General features: G+C 32.5%; 2 protein-coding genes across 21 annotated transcripts in view; one reads left to right on the forward strand and one right to left on the reverse strand.

The window, feature by feature from the left end:
• Positions 1-5,554, forward strand: part of LOC111043261 (mitogen-activated protein kinase 1) — a 146,689-nt gene extending 141,135 nt beyond the window's left edge. Inside the window, 2 exon segments of the mRNA XM_039436302.1 lie at positions 647-767; positions 1,759-5,554. Of these exon segments, the coding sequence (XP_039292236.1) occupies positions 647-766 (120 nt within the window). The 3' untranslated portion in view covers position 767; positions 1,759-5,554.
• Positions 5,555-11,041: 5,487 nt separating this feature from the next.
• LOC111064544 (dual specificity protein kinase splA) overlaps positions 11,042-21,911 on the reverse strand; it is a 70,862-nt gene continuing 59,992 nt past the window's right edge. For 14 of the 20 annotated variants that reach the window (XM_039436284.1, XM_039436286.1, XM_039436285.1 and 11 more), the window contains 2 exons: positions 21,650-21,895; positions 12,156-12,842 (listed from right to left, as the gene is read on the reverse strand). In XM_039436284.1, the coding sequence (XP_039292218.1) occupies positions 12,681-12,842; positions 21,650-21,895 (408 nt within the window). In that variant the 3' untranslated portion in view covers positions 12,156-12,680. Of the gene's footprint in view, positions 11,590-12,155; positions 12,843-21,649; positions 21,896-21,911 lie in introns of those variants that run through there. The other 6 variants (XR_005572265.1, XM_039436299.1, XM_039436297.1 and 3 more) reach the window with 6 other exon arrangements.

Here is a 21,911-nt window from a genome sequence, read left to right on the forward strand (position 1 = left end):
CTGGCAACCTGGTTTTCTGTTGTCGTACCTTTTCTGTTGCCAGTAGCCCATGTGATGTGCAGAAGTTTTCAGAGTATCTTATAGAACTGATTTGGATCTTCGTTTTTTGATTGTATTGTTTATCTTTCAATGTTTCTTATACATTGTAGTTCTGCTTTTACAATAAGTTGTTTCAATAGCCTACAAAAAAACAGTATAATCAGTATTACTGAAGTTATTTTGTAGCAAAAAAATACAAATATTCAGGTATCACATTTTTTATCTTGGTTGTTTTTATTGATTATTTAAAAAGTACCGTAGTACTTTTCACTTGATCTTTTTGTCTTAAAATCTTTTGTCTTAAATAATCTTTTAAAATCACCAAAATCTTAAATTTACCTTTTATCCTTCTGATTTAAACTTGCTATTTTCTGTAAGAAATAAATCTACAAAACAGTGTTGTAGAGTATATTTCTCTTGAATGATTCAATTCGTAATGTTTGAATTGTAAAGTTGATTATCTTCTCAATAGAAATAAAATTGATTCATTTCTATATATTGAGTCTTCAAGAAGTAAGGGAAGAGAAACTGAATAGTGAATTTTTAATTGTGTGATTGAATTCCTGCTGGACGATCTTATTCGTTTCATGTTATTTTTGAATCGCAGCCTGTAGCCGAAGAGCCGTTCCGATTCTCAATGGAACTAGATGATCTTCCCAAAGAAACTTTGAAGCAGTTTATCTTCGAAGAAACAGCCATGTTCAAGCAGCGTGACCCAAACATCTAGTGTGAGTAATACTTATTGAGTTTTAGTTCTATAATAAATGTCATCACAAATCTAGTCTTCTATTAGTGGAATTTTCAATCCGCTAAAACATGGATTAATATGGGGTTTTAGAGGAGTTGCGTGTAGTACTAGAGAACTTCTGGGTTACTGCGAAAGTGCGGATAAGGAAAGCACCAATTATTTTTTGTATTCTTGTAGTTTTGTTGTACTATGTATTTTGTATCAACTTTCCTGCATTTGAACATGAATAAGTTTTATAGCTTCTTCTCGTTGGTAGCCAAGAAAATAATTAGAAGATTATTGCTATGACTCCTCTCAGAACGACACAGAAGCATCTGAAGTTAAGGTTACTGGAATTCTAATCTTTGTAACCTAAGCTTAGCATAATATCAGTAAAATGTTATCATTTGCGCATCTTGATATTACTGAATTTTTGGATTAATATAAAATTTATTGTTGAGATAGATTTGTATGAGATTTTACAGCCAGGTTTTTGTAACGTCCTTAACATTTTTTTGCAGTGCCTTTTCAATATATTCAATATCTCGAGAATGCATTTAACGTTCAATCAAGATAATCCGATGCTACTAGGAAGAATATAAGTTTCCCACGAACTTGCTTGATCAATGTGGGGTGCAACCTTCAAGGCTACTCCACCAGAGAACACTATACGAATATTGCTACGAATTATCTATTCTTCATGTTGTAGTCACATACTTTTCAGCTTGGGTTGGTTGGACCAAGAGAACAACAAAAAAAAATACTAGTTTTGAGAAGATTTTAGTTTCATCAATAATTTGTGTCTATAAAATCAGTAATGCAAAAAACGTTTGTAGAAATCTGAATCTGCATTATTCGGATCCCAACTTCCATATACCTTGTTCATAGAATTTTTTCACTGTTTGTATTGAGTTATGTCTTTCTATTTTATTATTCTATGCCTATTGAATAGCCCTATTAATGATACTTTGCTTATTAATTTATTGTTCCAGGTGACACTGTTCTGATAGATGGAGGATCCTACCATTGCTGCATTGTCTTTCTATTTTTGACATTGACCTTCTCAATATCGTTGTTGTTCAAATCTGTGTCTCTTGTGTAGAATAACTTATGGCAATGATCATCGTTGCTGTTGAATACTTTTCACCATCATTGTTCTAATAACAACATATTAGTATCTTCTTTGAAGTAATCACGTCAAACTTAATTACTGAACTCCATTTTAGATGTGTTAAGAAATGCTGATGAATTAAACTTTAACAGTATTGTCAAGTTTAATTCAAGGTTTAGTCAACGTTAAAAGTTTGAGTCAAAGTTTAATCTTCAAGTACATTGCATTATATTCAAGACGAGAAGGGAATATACAATTTGAATTCAACTAAATATAATTGAAATAATATATTAGATGTATCCAGTCTTCATGTGATTTCGAAATGGCCTAATATGTAACACTACAGGTTATGTAATCGTTATAATATTCTGTTTCAATCAAGACAAACTTTTATACTTGGTTAATGAAATTTTTTCAATTGGATATTGTACGTCTATTATTTGTTTACTTGAACGCACATTAGTTTAGTTGCAGTTTGGGGAGGAAGTTGACTTCGTTATGTATTATAAAGTGTTTCAATGTAAATATTTTCATAATTAGTGGTAATAATGTAGTAGAGATGTACCTTGAAGTAGTGATTACCTGGTAAAGATCTGGGTAAATTGAAAAAGACAATTTGAGTGATCAAAATAGTTCGGTAAATGTTCTTTAGATGTCTCAGAACTTTCTACCTAATAGACAATATCATTGGAGTGGGGGACAGATTTGATGAAAGTTCTAACACAAGATCTAAATACACTTTTGAATAAAAATGTGTTGATATTTTTCTATATCAGAATAGAATATCTGTTTTTCCTAATTTGATATTATATTTTGCAAGATCCAAATCCAAATCTCACTAAGGTGCTCAAATTCAGATAACGCATAGGTAATTGGATATCAGAATTCAGTTTATGATATAATATTGTTCTTTCTTCAGCCCTTGTTTGGCCAATTAATCGATTTCTTTCCATCTAGATACTCCTCAATTATAAGAGCAACAAACAGATTGTCCGACAAGATTTTTCTGTTTAAATAGTGAGGGATTAATTTCAAAAGTGATATGATATAAATCGTTATGAATTTAACCTTTAGGAAATATGAACAATGATTGATTACAATAAAATGATAGCTGCTACCTATCTTCCTTTCTAAAAATGTTTGGGTTACATCTCTGCTCACATTGTTCGATATCAGAGTTTTCCATTTTCATGTATGATAATCTAATTGTAATTTTGAGCTTTTATTATCATCATCGATATAACACTGATTATTATCATAGTTCTATTTATATTATATGATTAGAGTTATTATATATTCCATACATTCGGTAATAGTACACACAAACCAGAGCACATAAATCTTGTTGAAATAATTATAAAACTCAATGTATATATTGATGTACATAATTATATTTCTTTATTTCTATCGTTATTACTATGACTTTTAAATGTTAAGCTTCAAGTCTTATAGTCGAGATGGTATTACTGAATAAATTGCTGATTAGAAGATACTCTTTAGAATATATTTACTATTCATTCTTAAACTAGTTGTATTATAAAATAATATGAAGTGCGTTTAAAGAAGGTTATTGGATTGAATTATTGAATAACAGCAATTATTTAAAATGAATATACTTTGACCTACCTATAAAATTTAGAGGGGACATTAGACATCGTTGTTTTGAATCTATTCATCACCAATAACTAATATCAAGTGGAACGTGTTTTGAGTGTTAATTACTATAGAAATGTACGTATACTTTAGTAGCAACGTCTATTTTAATAAATGTATCGTCCAGCTAATGTGTTTGATCATCAAAATGAGGCTGTGCGATGATAATTTAGAAGATAAAAATGTACGAATAATGGTTTTAAAATTGAAAACGTGTTTCTATTTTCATTTAATTATTGTCGACTGATACTCTGCAATTAAGAAGTAGTCGGTGTTTTATATATGTATCCAATACATGTACCCTGATTTTTGATATAGGTAGGCCTGATATAGCAAATTAAATTCTTTATAATTTTCATTCCCATCTAATCAACAATTATTAGGTACTCTATGTCAATCAGCATTTTAGATTCAGACTAGAAGTGAAACTGACTCATCACAAATCGACTGCATCTTGTTTCAAATTAAGCACTCAGGAATAAATAGATTGAAGTTGACTCATCACAATACTACACTATGAGCATTGGAATGCGAGATTTAAATAATAATTGATTGAGCTAATTCACACTATAGACTTCTTTTGACCTTTGTAAGTGAAAGTTTCATCATTTAAAAATGAATCATCAACGTGTTCTCTCTCAGCCGTTTATACATTCTTCAATGTATTTAATCTACTACAGTTATGCTGCTTTTTAAAAATGTTTTACCGGTACTCTTACTCTCTCTTTAATTTGATGGATCCGTTTTTGCGGCTTACATCAAATAAAAGCCGCCAAATAATCTGATTCACATGACTTGTTAAACACAGCAAGTGTAATCTGTAGGTTGGTTGTTTTATCAAACCCGATTCGTCTAATCTAAACTTGAGTTTTATGTAATTGAATTCAAACTTTTCCTCAGCGTTGTCTAATTCTACTATCAATATGGATTATTGTAGTTGCATTGATATATTGATGTCGATTAACTAAAAATTTATCATTGTCTATCTATAAATGTTCGAATAACAGTGTTTAGTCACTTCAGTTTGTTGACGAGCTGGTAAACGAAATTACTCATAGTGGTGTGAAACTCACATCTCCAAGTTAAGCAAACGATTTTTTTAAGCACGCCTGTACAATCAGTCAATTGCAAACCATGTATTTGAAGCATCCATGTTGGCATATAGGAAAGCTTTAACTTACAAATAATGCTGATCATTATTCTCAGCTATTGCTTTCCTGGCCAACCTGGTTGTATGGTATAGTACATAAATAAATAAATAACAATTTCAATTCACATTTGAATGTAGATGTGATCTCAATTTGAATGTAGGTCATTGTACTCGACTTACATGGCTTTTCTCATTGATAGTTCGAATTGTATTTTCAACACTTGTCTTACTCCATAAGGCACCTTAAAATACAGTTGTAAATTTTTAAAAAATAACATATTTTCATTTTTTTCAATATCTCGGTGTTCAATTGGATAAATTGATAAGATGGTAATGTATTAACAATTTTAAAAATAGGTAATTCAAGTGTGAGTATAGTAAAGTTGTAGTTATTTTGTACATGTCACATTACTATTTAATTGTTGAATATTTATTGTTATGAAAAAATATTAATTAAATTAATCAGGTCTCAGAAGAGGCTGTGATGAAGGAAATTACCAATGTTGATACTAATTTTTCAGTGTTTGTTTGACTACAATTCAATTAAAGGTATTTATTGAAACATCTAATGACAGTGGAGTGGAGCATCACATTACTTAGCAATATTATTCATTCTGGTACTCTTCGAAATAATTATTATGTTTTTTTTCTTTAAATCAAATAGATTTGAAAGATTTTTTTTGTAAAAAAAGCTAATGCTAAAACAATATTAATTATTGTTTTTGTGTCGTTGAACCAGCTCCTATATTATGTGTTTCAATATTATACTAGGATACAAATTTCAAGAACTGTGGTATATAGAAGCAAGATTTAAATAATACCTGTTTTATACTCGTAATCAATTTTAATAAAATTACTCTTAATTGATCCAAAATGCTGTCTCAATATACATCAACCTCATTCTTGAATCTGACACCAAAAATGAGTACGGTAGATATCCACACTTTAAAAGTTTTCAATCTCATAGAACTCCAAAAAATGGGGTTACTTTTTGATTGTGTCTTATATGAAGGAACCTTCAAGGGGATTGAATAAATTGTTTATATTCGGGACTCGTTTTATTCTCATACCAGGGTTTCACTGTATTAATTCTACTTATTTCCTTTTTAAACCATAGTTTATAGTATAAATCTCGGTATTCATGAAATTCCAATATTTCACCTTTAATAAGCATTTTGAACAACCAGAACAATTGAATTGACTTGTACCACTTGAATTTCATAATGCATTACGGGTCAATTGAATGCACAAAATGATTGCACTCTAGGTTTATTGAGACAATGCGTTATAAATAATACGGTAGCAGAGCTCCCGAAGTTCAAGACAGTAAAAAAATGATTCATCTATAGTGAGGTCCACGTTATAATGACAGTATTTGATCAACTTTGGTTTTGCTATCCTTGTCTATCATTCAACAAAGCCGGTGGTACTATCCTTTCCTAGGTCCACAACGATGCCAATGATGTTTTTGACAGTGTAGAAATATAATTAGTTAATGCAGAGAATCGGCATCGCTATTCTCCTATCTTTATCCACTGCCATTATAACATGGACCTCACTATAGTGCTCCTTTTTCGGATTCAGCATTCCTTTCTACTTAACTTGTTTAGGAGCTAATGCTTCTATAATATTTCGATGTATCAACTTTTACTCTAGCTGAAATAGTTATTTGTGCAACTAGTGCGCAAAGTGACAGTTTGCTGCACCGAAAGAAACGTTTACGCCCGAGCCGTAGGCGAGGGCGGAATGGTTTCTTGAGTGCAGCAGAGGAACTTTGCGCACGTATTTCACATTAAGTTTTTCCTACAGTTACCATTGAATATGAAAAGTGGGTAATTATGGGTAAAATTGCCTGAAATGCATCAAATGTTTTTCTGTGTAATTTTATTATTGATAAAAACCTTAATTTATTGTCAAATTGAATAAAAATGTTGTCCTTGGTTATAATATCTAATAGTAATAATTAGCGCGTTGTGCTTCGTTGCACCTCTGCTCACTATAGCAGCCCAGTCACTGTTACCAACTTCATTTTGATTTTGTTGCACTGTTGCTCCATATAACCTACTAAGTATTTTGCGTTGCCATGTTGCAAATCTGGAGTGCAGAAAAATTTTTCCCGCACTAGAGCGGAAAAGTGATTCTTTGCGTTCTGTAATCAGTGCAGCAATGGCCACTTTTCAACGTAACTGTAGGAAAAATATACTTTAGTTTTCTCTTTCATCGAATTCAAATAAAATCGGAGAATTGTCATAACCTTTACTACTTGGTCTAACCACTTCATACTACTGAAATCTCAACTCACAAGATTGCCACTGACCATTGTCCCAACAAGCAATCCAGAATGTCCTACGATTCGCCAATCTTGACTTGTTCAATGGCTGGATTTAGGCTTTACCATAGCCTACCATATTGGTAATTGAGAATCACCTGTTTCGACGTTCTGAAACCTCTAAAGTTCTGGTGGAGAAGTAATAATAAAACACAAATTAATTCGTAGAAAATTTATAAAAATGAAAAAATATAATTATTTTACTGAAAGAGACATATCATACATCAACATCAATTTTAACATAAAGGCCTACGTGTTAACAAATAACTCCATTTTTGGGGTGAAACTGTAATTTTATTATCATTGAAAATAAAAATGGACGATAGTAAATTAACTCCTCTTCTATGCATATTAATAATACTAAAACGTTTACTAGAAATACTGACAATAGATTAAATTTCTACATTCTAAAGCGGCCTTTAGACGTGCAATATTACTGTGCAATTCGGGTCGCTCAATATGCGACCATTTTGTAATGGCGGCTCCTAGACTATCAATAATATTATAGCACGATATTTTAGTTTGTATTAAGCGTTCCATAGACGTGACACTATAGTACCATACCTTCTTATAAAATTAGGCCACACAAATGTAATAAACGGTTCATGACCTGATTGTTTTAATTAGTCTAAGTACAATATTCATTCATTTTTTTACGAAAATATTGTCTATTTTGTACTCAAATACTGTATTGAATAAAGACGAATTCGAAGGTATGTGCAAACTACCTATATTGTAAAAACAGTAGTCACTACCAAAATTTTATCAAGTAGGTAGATGTTGAATTGTAATGATTTGTTTTGAGTGATAATGATGTGGCTGCAAATGGTGAAAGAAGGCTCTCAGAAAGGCAAACAGAAAAGGGGCCAAATAGTGGTTTATTCATTTTGATATTGATTTTTAAACATTGGTGAATTGCGAAAATGGAGAAAAATTGCGAAGAAGGGTTGACAGAAATAAAAAGGTTAGGAACAACTGGTCTGTCTGCTTACTGATCAGACGACTGCCACAGATGTTGGCATATTGACTACACACCGACACTATCATGTTTCTACAATATTTTCAAAAATCAAACAATGTATTGCACAACCTTTCAATATTGACCATAGATCATCAATTATAATGCACAAACCGAAACATTGCACGTGTATGGGCCGGACATTGCACATGTGGTAGCTATAAGCTATAGCCGCAGGAAAAAAAGTAGTTTTAAAATTCATATACATTGAAAAAAAATACAAATATAAACTGCTCAATAAAGAGTAAGAAATAAGTAAGAGCTTATTCAATATTATAGATCAATTTCTTTACGTAAATCTCAATGCAGCACCTAGGCTTGTATATCTTCATTTTGCTACATTCTATGGATAAATACACAATTAATTGTAACAAAATATTTCGATGTTCTCATCTTCTCAACACAAGGTTAACGATTGATTGATGAGAGTACAATAAGAGGAGCAGAACATCTATTACGAATATCAATAAAAGAAAACAAAGAGTATTCTTTAAAAGAGTCATACAAGAATTTAAAGAGAATACAAGTGAACATAATTTATAATGAAACAGGAAATATTCAAAAGTTTTCAAGTTGAAGAATACGAGTTATCTATGTTTTAATAATATATTATTGGAACCAAATATTGAGAAAAATTAAAAGATTGTAAATAACAGAAAATATTAAATATTATGGCGATCATTTCCATTCATAATTCAAATATATGTAGGTACATAACAAAATTTCTTTCTGCTAGTTCAGAAAAATGTCCTATATCATTAGCCTGCCGTACTCGATACAATATTTCCATTTCCATAATTTAATTTACATCTGAGCAATATTTTTTTGTAACACGATTTTTTCGAAAAAAATGGTATTTTCAAAAACGTGTATAATGCATAATAGTATTTAACAATTAATTTATTGATTGTCACAGACAATTATTTTATTTATGAAATATTAGTACCGTAATCTATATGAAGTAGGGCTAATGTTTTGAGCAATTCTAATATTTTAGACACGGTTGGCATGCACAAATTAATGTGAAAACTCCTCAGGAAAACTCCCATCAGGGAACATTTCAATACCGTACTTCTTATTGCCTATGACTATTTGAAAATATTCACAGCCTTAAAAAGACAATTCATAAAGCACAAAATACTTAACAATATACCGATTGACGCAGGGAAACGAGAAATTACGAATGTGACAGTTCGCAGCTTATAAGAGTAGTTGTTTGAAATTATACACAATCTATGTAAACACCATACATTATAGTAATCGTCGGCCTAGTTTGGAACGTGCAATAACGATGGAAGCATTTTATAAGAATGGTGGTGAATCGCTGACAGCATTAGGTACCATATTTGAAGACATGAACGTATCCTTGTAGTGTATCAACAGGTGCATGGTGCACAACAGGTGTAGGCCACGTGCACCGTGCAATACATTAACTAAAAGGAAGTCACTGCCATTCCGCAATATTTGCTACAGTCATTACAGGGTTTCAAAAACAGAGGCATAACATGCTGAAAACGTCAAACGAGACCACGTATTTCCGATGTCATCTTGAAAAGTTACATGTACTTGAGGTTCTTTACATGTACCTGTAGACATATCGATTATAGGACCATAAATTACATGATGGATACATGCAATTTTATCAGTAATCGACTATACTGTACCTATGTATGATTTTTTTGTGAAAATTCCATTATTTAAAAATTTATCATTTCCCTTCGCCACTCTGAAGCCTTATAGAAATTAATCTAAAAAATACTGTTACAATAATTGATTTGATCATAAACTTTAAAATGCAGAGGACATGGCAATTTTAAATTTAGAGTACTTATTCAATTCAGGTACCTGATTTTTGTAACTAGGCTACCGTACAAAATTACAAAATATACATCAAAATACAACATAATTAAATTTTTAATAAAGATTCGGTTATCTTACAATCTACAATATTTTCAATCTGTAGATAGAAATTGCTACAGAATGCTATTACAAAATAGTATTCAACATCAACTTTGGAATTCAGAAAGAATGGTCATTTTACATTATTTGGAGTATCCAAGTCAGGTAGGTACCTGATTTTTGTAACTACAAACTTACAAAAAAAATCAACATGAATAGATTTCAATATTAAAGATTGAGCTATCTATAACTTATATTTTACAATCTATAGTATTATTCAGATTGATTTCTACACTGTTGCATAGTATTATTATTCCTTCAGTACTAGTAGTGAGTGCTTAAAGCATACCGGTGGTGTCCATCACCACGTGTGATGTTTTGTCAAAACATGTGCACACAATCTAGTGCGGGGATACTCAATGTATCAGCATAAGTGTCAATCAGCATCAAAACAGAGCAACTTTGCCAGAATGCAGAACAGCACCGATATGGCTTATTAGTACAAGCAACAATCACAGAACATACAAATAAAGAAGCAATTGGACTGCATTTGGGAAAGTTACACCCACAGAACTGAAATTGATCTGGTGAATGCATTATCTGTTGGACTGCACCAGCGGTGGGCAGCAGAACTCAATCTGCTCAAGGCAAGAGTTGAACTGCATGAAGCAAAGGATTCCACAGAACTCAATCTGATCAATACTAGTAGTTGGAATGTACCACGACTCAATTTCCTCAATACAGCTGATATATTGTATTTACTATTTATATAAATTATATAATAATGCTGGCTTATATACTACAACAGTACTTCATAATCACTAACAATATAGCTACAATACAATATTTGCCATCATCATTATGACTGGACCATTAGGAAAAGGTATTGAGTGTGAGATGCTATGTGTTTTTTAATTAGACTAATTAAGCTTGTTCTTTCACCTCCTAGAATGCTGATAATCAAACATTTGTCATCTTCAGTTGCATCCAACTTTGTGTTATGATCTTGTTTCGAAGTCAAAATACTGCTTCCTTTGTTAAACAAATAAAGGCACATTTTGTAACTCTTTGGTAATAATATTGTTCGAAAGTAAATCACTTAATTTCTTATAAAAATAAAAAAATACATCAATAACATGAAAGTACGTACAAAACTACTTGTAGTAGGTAGGCCTATTCAATCACTAATATTACAAACACTTCAATAACAGGAAGGCAATTCTCCAGTTCCTAAATCGGTATGGTAGAACGAGGATCATAGAGTACTCTTACAAATACTATAATATTAAAAGAGCAGTAGTTTAGATACTGAACTCGACTCACTTAAAGCTATGATTATGAATATGTCTCACTTAGAGACTAATCTAGTAATTCAGTCTTCAAGTCATATATGTGTAGCCTAATCACTAATCAAGGAATTGCCATACCGTGATATATAGGCCTACAATTGATGGCACTCACCCGGTTGCTCAAAAGTCTGTTGACTAAATGCCACGAAAGTCAAACACAGAAGCCCTCTTTACAGAAAACCCTACTCAGATTGGTTCTCTAAAAATTAAATCATAATTTAAATTCAACATGTTTTTAAACAACCGGGCCCTACAGTCTTTCATGTATTATTGTTGTGTGGATATCCGCCATACCAATAGTTGTTGGTTATACTCTGAAAAAGAAGATTAATCATGAATTATTTTTGTCTAATGAAATGGAATGAAAATGTGAATGCTTAGAAAGTCAAAAAATCTGTCCAAATTTCATTTAAAATATCAACACCCAACTTATAAACTTAGGCCTACTCATATCTTCATTATTTTTGAATCTTGGAATATTGAAGCTTTGGCATATAAAAATATCCACAGGCTACTTTTCAAGAAAACACAATCGTTTGCACAGAGTTGGCGAACTCAAATATTCTGTTTTTTGAGTTATTTTCATAACTCAGATATTGAAAAATATGAATATTTCATAAGGCTATTCTATACCAGTAGGATAAAAAGGACAGAGTAAGATTCAAATCAGCTGTTCCCCAGCAGGAATGGAAGCTGAATAATTGATGTTGGAATGAATAATTTTGTTTTCCCCCCCCACCCATTGGGTAAAGGGGGCATCTAAAAACTGTCACAAGACAAACTTGCTATATTGATTTTCCTCTACAACTGACACAGTTTTTAGTTGTGTCTTTAGTATAGTTTGAGTAAGGAAAGAGAAGTAAGAAAGAAAGAGAGCCAGTGTGATTCAGTTATGTTTTTTTTTTTTTTTTTTTTTTTTTATTAACACATTATGGTAATGAACACACACACAAAAACTTTTTCGATTACTCTTTTTTTTGATAAACAAACATGATTGAGTGTATTGTAAGAGTGCTATTAACCTATATGTGAAACACTAGAGTGTGTTAGTGACATACAAGTCACAAATTTGATTTGACAAAAAACACATACATTTGTTTCAAAACATTATGATTTTCTTCTTCTGAATGTAACAATCAAATATAGTGTCAGTGCTGTTAGTAACATACAACAATAAGTGCAAAGATTTATATATATAAAACATGAATAAACACACACACACACTATAGAGTCTTTATAATGTTGAAGTTGATGAGTACTTTCACTTTTTAAAATAATTATGTACCTTTCAAAAGAAATGATGAGAAGTAAAATGACGCACTGTTTGACTTTACAATTGTTTCAACACATGTAAAATCTGCTTTTCTCACTGTCAATTCAACTTCAAACCATAACCTATTTATATTCATTTTAAATATGAATTAACACAATAAGTTCCACAATTTTCTTGTTGAACACAAGCTGATACAATCGCGGAATCTGCGTGTCTTATTCTCATACACTGATGATCAATATTGTAACTTACTTCGACAGCATCAACATTTAATCTAATAATTTTTGATATCATCTGCAACACAACAAATACAAAAAAATTATTCGCTACTAGAAGACACAACAGGCAAATCTTCTTCTTCTTCTTCTTCTGTTAATAGTGGAATTTTATAGTGACCTAAAGCTAATGTACTAATTTTATCACTACAGATATACCGTTTCTCATCCTGGCAACTAAGCGCTTTCCTATTTTGTGAAATTGTCATTACTTTATGTTTTTTCGATCTAATTAAATTCTGGCTTCTGTACATCTCTGTACCTTCGAATAGGCAATTAAAATAGTCTTGAAATGAAATGTATTGATTAGACTTTGGATGTTGTGCTGTTAATTTGCGTGACAAAATACATCGTTTTACGCCCTTTGCTTTTTTAATAAGACCTACTTTACGTTCATTTTCTAATCTATCTTCTGTTTCTTTATCAAAATGTTGCTGCCGCTGTTGCTGTTGACCAATAATTTCATTATACAATCTGCATGCCCATAGTTTTGACCGTAAACCCAGAAACTGATAAGGAGCTTTAGAAGCAAATTCATCTTTAGTAGGATAAAAAGGACAGAGTAAGATTCAAATCAGCTGTTTTCCCCCCTCTCCCCCTCCCCCCCTCCCCCCTCATCAGCTGATCAGGTGGTTGTTCAATCCAACCAAAAGGCAAGGAAATAGAATAGAAATCTATGTTTATGGGTTTGACATAATGACTCTCCTATACAAACAATTAGATGGTGTAATTCACGATTATGTTCGAATTATTGATATTTCGTGTGAGTATGCTTCTGATTTTAGACCACCAAACCTTGATGGACTGTTAAAGAAATGTAGTAGCTCAATTTCACATGTCTATTGTGAAGAACATTATTTACTTACATTATTGGAGGAAATACGTCTATGTATACAAGAATCTCTTGCAACACAGCAGAATAGTGTTGGTGCTGATAGACATAACTATAGATGTTCATTGCAGATTGTCCATGCTTTGCATGGCTATATCAAAAAATCAATGTTGAAATTGACCATGAATATGTAATTCGAGATTATCTGTAATACCAATTGAATAAATAAATGTACTTTGTGTGTGTGTGTGTGTGTTAACCAAAATATATATTATTTTATTTGCCTCTCTCTCTTCTCTTCTTTACCCATCTTCACTTACTGTATTATTTCATATTACAACACAAACAGTGTGTGAAATCAATACTCTGGCACGAGCGCCGGGGGGACAGACGTGCGTCCTTTTTTACGGCTTCTTGTTAGCCAATCAATAGCTACAAAGGTAAGTAACAGAGGTGAGAAAAAACACGGGGTAAATTATGCAACCTGCAGTACAGCAAATCAATACTCTCAGTGTTCTGGGTCTAGAAGTGTGAGTTCACTCACAAACCTTACTGGGGAGGGTAAGGTGGAAATCAATAGCTATTAAATTTCAATAGCCTATTAGATGTACAACAATATTGTGTGTGTGAAATCAATACTCTAGCGCGCGCGCGCACCCCTGGCGGGGAAAAGATTTTCAGGTGGAAAAATCTAGTTGGAGGTTACACTTCTAAATATTTAATTTCAATAGCCAATATCATATTACAACACACATACAATTGAGTGTGTCTGTGAAAATCAATACTTGGACACTGAGCGTGTGCGCGCCTTAGCAGTCTGCTTATGGCGGGAAAAGATTTCCAAACAGCTGATTTGAATCTTACTCTGTCCTTTTTATCCTACTTATACCAGAGGTGAACCCCCCAAAGATTTATTATCAAGCCCCCTCCAATAATTTCAATGACGTAGTCTGCCCTCTATGGGCAACTCTGGCTATACTATGGATACCTGATTTTTTTCAAACTTTTTAATACCTGATTTAATGTGCACTAAAATGCGAACTTTTCCATTCATTTTGCAGTAGGTACAGTACTCGTCCTTTAGCTTTGCCTCTCGGCGGAGGGCCATTAGAGTTCAATACTACCCGTTCAAAAACGTGGACTTTTTTCAAAACTTCGCAATATTTCTCCAAAAGAAACTTAATCTCATAAAACTAATAATTTCTGTTGTCCGTTGAACTTTCAATGTAAATCTTCTCATTTAAAAGCAGAATAGAATTTAATAAGAATCAGACAATACCTCTATCTGTAAACTGTGTTCCCTTTCCGTTTCCAACACATTTTCGCTCAAACTATGTAACCTTCACAAATCGATGAAACTTTGGCTTTATCATGATTCTTAATTATGGTAAAATAATTTAATACGTGATAGTAGAGGTAAAAATAAGAAAAAAAATCTTATAAACATATATCCATAAATGCTTCATTAGCAAGCTTTACAGGGTGAAAGTTTTCGTCCGGAATTCAGTTCCTCTTGTGAAATACACCAATGCTGAATTGTTTGGGGACTAGTTTTTGAAAAACTTATGCTGCATTCATATGGAGTAATATTTGAAAAATTGAATAAAACTAGTCTGGAAGCTGTAGTGGGAGTAGTTTTTGAGAAAAAAGTTGAAATATGCAAAAAATCTAAGTAGAAAAACACAGACTTCGACGTTTGATGCCCAATAACTTTCTTTAATGACCAGTAAACAAATAATTTTTCGCAATAAAAATTGTAGAGAATTTAATTCTGAAAAGAATCATGTAAACTGTATAAACTAAATTTTTAATAAAAGTTGAATATAATGTATTCTTATGTAGTACATTACACCACATTTAGGATTACATTAAGGATGATGTTCAAAGTGCATATGAATGCATATGTTCAGACGTCTTCTCATCGATTGTCGAACCCGTTCAAATATTCCAGGAGTCTGCTTTATCATTTTTATTCCGTTCATAATCCTTAATGGGAGTTCTTCAATGGTATCAATTGGAGTATTGTATACTAAGGTTTTCAAGTGTCCCCAAAGATAAAAATCCAAAGGATTCAGGTGTGGTGACCTAGCTGGCCATGGTACTGGCCCACCTCGGCATATCCATTGATTTGGAAAGCTGTGATTCAGGTGTTCACGAACAGCAACACTGAAGTGTGCTGGAGCTTCATCATGCATAAACCAAATGTTCTGGCGCAACTGAAGAGGTACATCTTCAAGTAGGATAAATAGCTCCTCTCTCAAAAAGTTCAAGTAGATTATGTCATTAAGCCTGGGAGGGAGCTCGAACAGAAGTAGATGTTCAAAGTTCCTGCCCAAAGTTTACTGAAAACTGATGTTGTGGACGATTAGGATTGATGGCATGAGGATTCTCATCTGCCCAAATATGTAGGTTGTGGACGTTAACGATAGCTGTTCTTGTTAAGTGTGCCTCGTCGGTAAATAAAACGGTTGTTAACAAGTTTTACTAAAAACCATCGGCAAATACCAGCACGGGGAATACAGTCTCGTGGCAATAGAGTATGAACTTTCTGGAGGTGGTATGGATGTAATTGTTGCTCTTTTAGTATCCTCCAAATAATAGATTGATTGACATTAAACTGCACTGACAATTCTCTCGTGCTCTTCTCTGGATGTTCATAAATTTCACTAAGAACTTGTTCTAACTCAACAGTCATAATAGATCGGGGTCTGCCTGCATAAATGTGCTCTTTGGATATCAAAGAACCTGTTTCAGACAGACGTTGATGAATAGTGGCAAAATACCTTGAACTTGAACATACTCGGTTAGGAAAGTTCTCTTGATACAAACGTCTTGCTTCAGTACTATTACAGTAGTGTACCATTCCATACATTAAATGCATGTCAGCTAATTCGGAGTATGAATAATGTCTAAAATTACATGCCTTTTTTAAAAAGTTAGCACTTACACAAAAGCAAAGTGAAATGGTTACAAATAACTGATTAATAGATTAAACAAAAAACACATCGCAGTCACAGTAGGACTAACTTACATTTTGTTGTTTTGTTCAACAGTGAGCTAAAATATTTCTGAACATAATTTTCAGCTGATAATTTCTTTTAAATATCTTCTTATTCAAAACAAAATAAATCAGCTGTTTTGGAACAGCTGTTATTAAAATCCATGTTTTATTTGCAATCAGCTACAACCTGAGTTATTAGTTCTCTCCTCATAAAACAACAAATTTTTGTGGTGTAATGTACTACATAAGAATACATTTTATTCAACTTTTATTTAAGTTTAGTTTACACAGCTTACATGATTCTTTTCAGAATTAAATTCTCTACAATTTTTATTGCAAAAATTATTTGTTTTCTGGTCATTAAAGAAAGTTATTGGGCATCAAACGTCTGTGTTTTTCTACTTAGATTTTTTGCATATTTCAACTTTTTTCTCAAAAACTACTCCCACTACAGCTTCCAGACTAGTTTTATTCAATTTTTCAAATATTACTCCATATGAATGCAGCATAAGTTTTTCAAAAAAATCATCATACTAGATGTTTTTGCTGGAATTCTGTAGAGCTCAAAATATAGGCGTGCATCTACCATGATACGCAGAAGCATAATAATATATTATGCGTTTGCTAGGCCAAGCATGAAGGACTGTTGGGAGCCAGATGTTATTGCAAAGGCAAGGATGTCATGTTACCCCGTAAAATAATAAAATGATAATGTTACCCCGTGAACCATACCTTGCCTATGTGCAGTTTCAAGGACACATGCACAGCTAGCTAGAGAACGAGTAGCCTACTGTTACAGTGTAGTACCACATCTAATGACAAAATTAACATTTCAATAGATTAATTTGATAGTGAAGTAGTATTTTTTACTCAGGCCATGAAAATTTGATTCCTTGTACAATTTATATTACTGCAGCCACAATTTTTCATCCAATTTGAAAAAATTCGGATAATGATTAGTGCTTCTGGAGGGTACATTCAGGCCTAATAGAAATAAAGTTGTTCACATTCAATTCTACCATTATAGGTATATTGCCATAATATACTGGTTGCTGCCAATAGCAGTGGAATGTCTTACCATAGCGTTACTATATATGGTAACAGTGGAATAGAAAATTGATTTGTTGAGGCCAAATGATACATCTCATGAATTACTACGAATACATCTTTCTTCACTATTGTTTACCGGTATTGTATAATTATATAACCTGGAAATATTATTTCAAAAAAATCAGCCTAGAAATTTCCGGAAAGCAGAGATACTTGTATAGAAACAATAAAATCTAGTCGACTATCAAAGTAGATTCAATTATTACAGAAATTACAACTAGTACCCTTTCTTACATAAACACAACTGGTTTGGAGCACTCATGCCATTTCCACGTGTCACAATTAATTACTATTCTTTATAAAAAATATATTTTGACACTTGAAAATGACATGAGTACTCGAAACTAGTTGTGTTCATGAGAAAAAAGTATAAAAAGGGTACTAGTAATTTCTACTTATAATTGAACAATAATTCAAGTAGCCCTATCAAAACACTTAATTAAAGATTTATATCACTGTTAGACGATTCCAATCTCGACTAATGACTAGAAGTGCTTAGTTCTTCTAGCAAGTTTCGTTAGGTTAGGACCCACTCATTTTCCAAGTGCTTGTTTAGTGTGGCCATATGGCAATGCTAGGATGAAAGAGGTTTTCAATATGAAGGAAGCCAATTCTAGAGCTAAATATAAGAGACATTCAGTACCCTGATCCCTGATTACTTGTTACCAAGAGTGATTCAAAAAGCTGGTTAAAGGAAAAGTAGCTTATCCTTACCGTACCTTTTCTAATCATAAGAAGTACCGGTACCAAGTTAGTAAGTGATATTAGTAATGTGTGCAGGAGGTATTGAAAGCATCTACTCCATAAGCAACATGCACAATTTTTTACAGCAAATACAAAAATTTTACAAACATGTACATTTTTTACAATATGTTTTTTACAAAAAACATTAAATAGAAGCAATTTAAGGATGAAGCATGCAACATTGTAAGTCAATGAAAAAAGTAATTGATTAGCTCAATTATGATAATTAGGCTTAGTTTTAAAAATGTTAATGAATAAAATCTAGATTTTGAACTAACGAAACTACAAAAAACATCTTTAGTTTCCTTTTTTAACTGATTTCGAGTATTATCTCAGTAATATTAAAAATGATCATATTGATTTGCCTATAATCATTGTATTTCTTGTAAAATCAGATTTGTATTGATATCATTCAGGAAATGGACACAACACAATTTATGCTTTACAAGTAGGAAATTACAGCAAGTGTCATGAATAGAACAAGATGCACATAGAAAGACATGATGGGGCAGACTAGAAGAAGATGATCCAACGATATATCCAAATTATTGACCGAACGTAGTGAGGTCTATGTTTTAACTCAGATTTTCTTTTGTCTGTCTGTATGTTACGCGATTACGGCCAAACGAGTTGATAGAATTCTATGATATTTGGCAGTAATATTCCTTTTTCAACTGCGCATTACACTGTTACACAAGGTTTTTTGAAACTCTGTTGTAGTTCTGACACTGTGTTACTTGTAAATATTTGAAAAACACTTACTTTTCTTGGAGTATTGAGGAATGCATTTCACTCCTGAAGAGGAGCTTCATCAGCCTCCAGCCTCCAGCCTGAAGCTCCTCTTCAGGAGTGAAATGCATTCCTCAATACTCCAAGAAAAGTAAGTGTTTTTCAAATATTTACAAGTAACACAGTGTCAGAACTACAACAGAGTTATTATATAGTGTTTCGTCATGGAAAGCAACATCAGTTTTTTGAAATTTTGCATATCAAGGATAATAGGTATGAAAATAAAAAGAATTCCTCCATACTCTGATACAAATATAATACTACTATAATAATACTAAAAATCAACTACTCTGAAGATAGAATTAATCAGACTATAGAATTATTCATAATCTAAGCTGACAAATAGATTACACAGATGTTCTGGAGAAGCTGTGTCTATTACTTTCCTTGCCCTATTACCATAGGTAAGGAAAGTATTGCTTTCCGAAAAAAATTAAGGTACCCCAATTTCTAAATTTCTATACGTGTCAAGGTACCCTGAGTCCAAAAATGTGGTTTTTTGGTATTAGTCTATATATATATATATATATATATATATATATATATATATATATATATATATATATATATATATATGTGTGTGTGTGTGTGTGTGTGTGTGGTGTGTGTGTGTGTGTGTGTGTGTGTGTGTGTGTGTGTGTGTATGTGCGTCGTGTACACGATATCTCATCTCCCAATTAACGGAATGACTTGAAATTTGAAACTTGAGGTCCTTACACTATAAGGATCCGACACGAACAATTTCGATCAAATGCAAGATGGCGGCTAAAATGGCGAAAATGTTGTCAATAACACGATTTTCTCGAAAACGGCTCCAACGATTTTGATTAAAGTTATACCTGAAATAGTCATTGATAAGCTCTATCAACTGCCACAAGTCCCATATCTGTAAAAATTTCAGGAGCTCCGCCCCATCTATGCAAAGTTTGAGTTTAGATTCTCAGTTATCAGGCTTCAGATACAATTGAAACAAAAACTTTGGAGTGGAAAAGATTAAGCATGAGAATCTCTACAATTAATGATCAGTAACATTTTCACCTAAATTGAAAATAAGCTAGAAATTCGAGAAAATGTGATTATCCAATTGCAAACTGTTGGCAACTGTTGATTCTATTAAATCATTCACTATGAAGAGATAGCACACCTCGTGTGTCTCGAGAGTTATTTCCCTGTCACCAGCTGGCTCAAATCTTTGAATAGTAGACTTGAGATGCGCGTCAACACTAGCGTCAGTTGATCAATTTTCATAACGGCAAGGAAAGTTGTGTGAGTGCGCCACACCAGATTTTTTCACTTGACACTGGGGAGCGACACAAGAGAAATGCACCGTTTAACGGCGCATGCGCTATGTATTCAATCTTACTTCATAGGCGCTCTTTCATGATAATGTCCATAGGGCATTCCTATTGCTTTCTCTATTGAATTGAATTATTCATAATCAATAAGCTGACAAGTAAGTTTTGGACTGTAGTCTGTTTATTTGTCCTTGTTGATAGTAAATGATAAATAAATAAATAAACAAATAAAAATGAGTTTTTCTCAATTTGAATAGGCTAATAATAATTATTGTACCCGATAAACTGAAAATTTACTGAAAAATAACTGATAATAATTATTATAATTATAATAATTATTCAGAATTATTCTGAATAAAAGAGATTGGAGATTGAAGAAATGTGTATGTTTGATGTTAATATTGTCTATAACTAAAATAGTTGTTGATTTATTTTTATGATGATAAATATTTTCCACAGAAATAATTAAATTAAAATTAAAAATAAAAATTATAAAAATAAATAAATAAATTAAAAATAATTATATGAACTAAATAATGCTGGAGAAATTATAATATTTTTGACTGAAAAAAAATTTCAAATATTTAGAGGAATATTTTCATCAGATGGGAGGGAAGATTATCACAGAAATGGATGAATACAAATTCAAACGTGAACTGAGTTTGTAACATTTCAAACAGGTGACATAAGATACTTGTAGATGAGAAACTGCGTGAGGTCTACTGTTCACAGAACTACTAGTCTAAACAGCAAAATTAAATCAACAGAAAGTCAAATACGGTACAGTTGTTGACAAGTTATTAATGATGTAAAGCTGCGTTTACACCAAAGTTATAACTTATCATACGCATGATGAGCATATGTGTTTGTCAAGTTCCGTTCAATCTAATAGAATGTATAAGGATTATTGGTGTGAACGCAGCTTTATACGTTGTTAATGCTATGACACAGAAGAAGCAAACACTGTCTCTTTACTACAACGTGCTGTTTATTACTACTGATGTGTTACGGCACTACTACTTTGTGTTAATAAGATTGCTTGAAATCATAATCACAGTGAATGGTTGCTGGTCAGCTGAATCAGCTGAATGTTGGTAGCAAGAGGAATCACTTGACGTACAGGCAAATGTTGCAATTGAGGCACCTCTAGTGCCTCTGGCACCCCTAGTGCCCCTGACACCTCTAGTGCCTCTGGCACCTCTAGTGCCTCTCGCAGATCTGGCCCCTCTACTGCCTCTTGCTCTCCTACTGGCGCCCCTAATGCCTCTTGTAGGCAAATGCTCACCATGGTTGCTGTATATCTGTTTGTACACATCC

Source organism: Nilaparvata lugens, chromosome 10 (assembly GCF_014356525.2).
Source record: "Nilaparvata lugens isolate BPH chromosome 10, ASM1435652v1, whole genome shotgun sequence".
In the NCBI taxonomy this organism is placed as follows: Eukaryota; Metazoa; Arthropoda; class Insecta; order Hemiptera; family Delphacidae; genus Nilaparvata; species Nilaparvata lugens.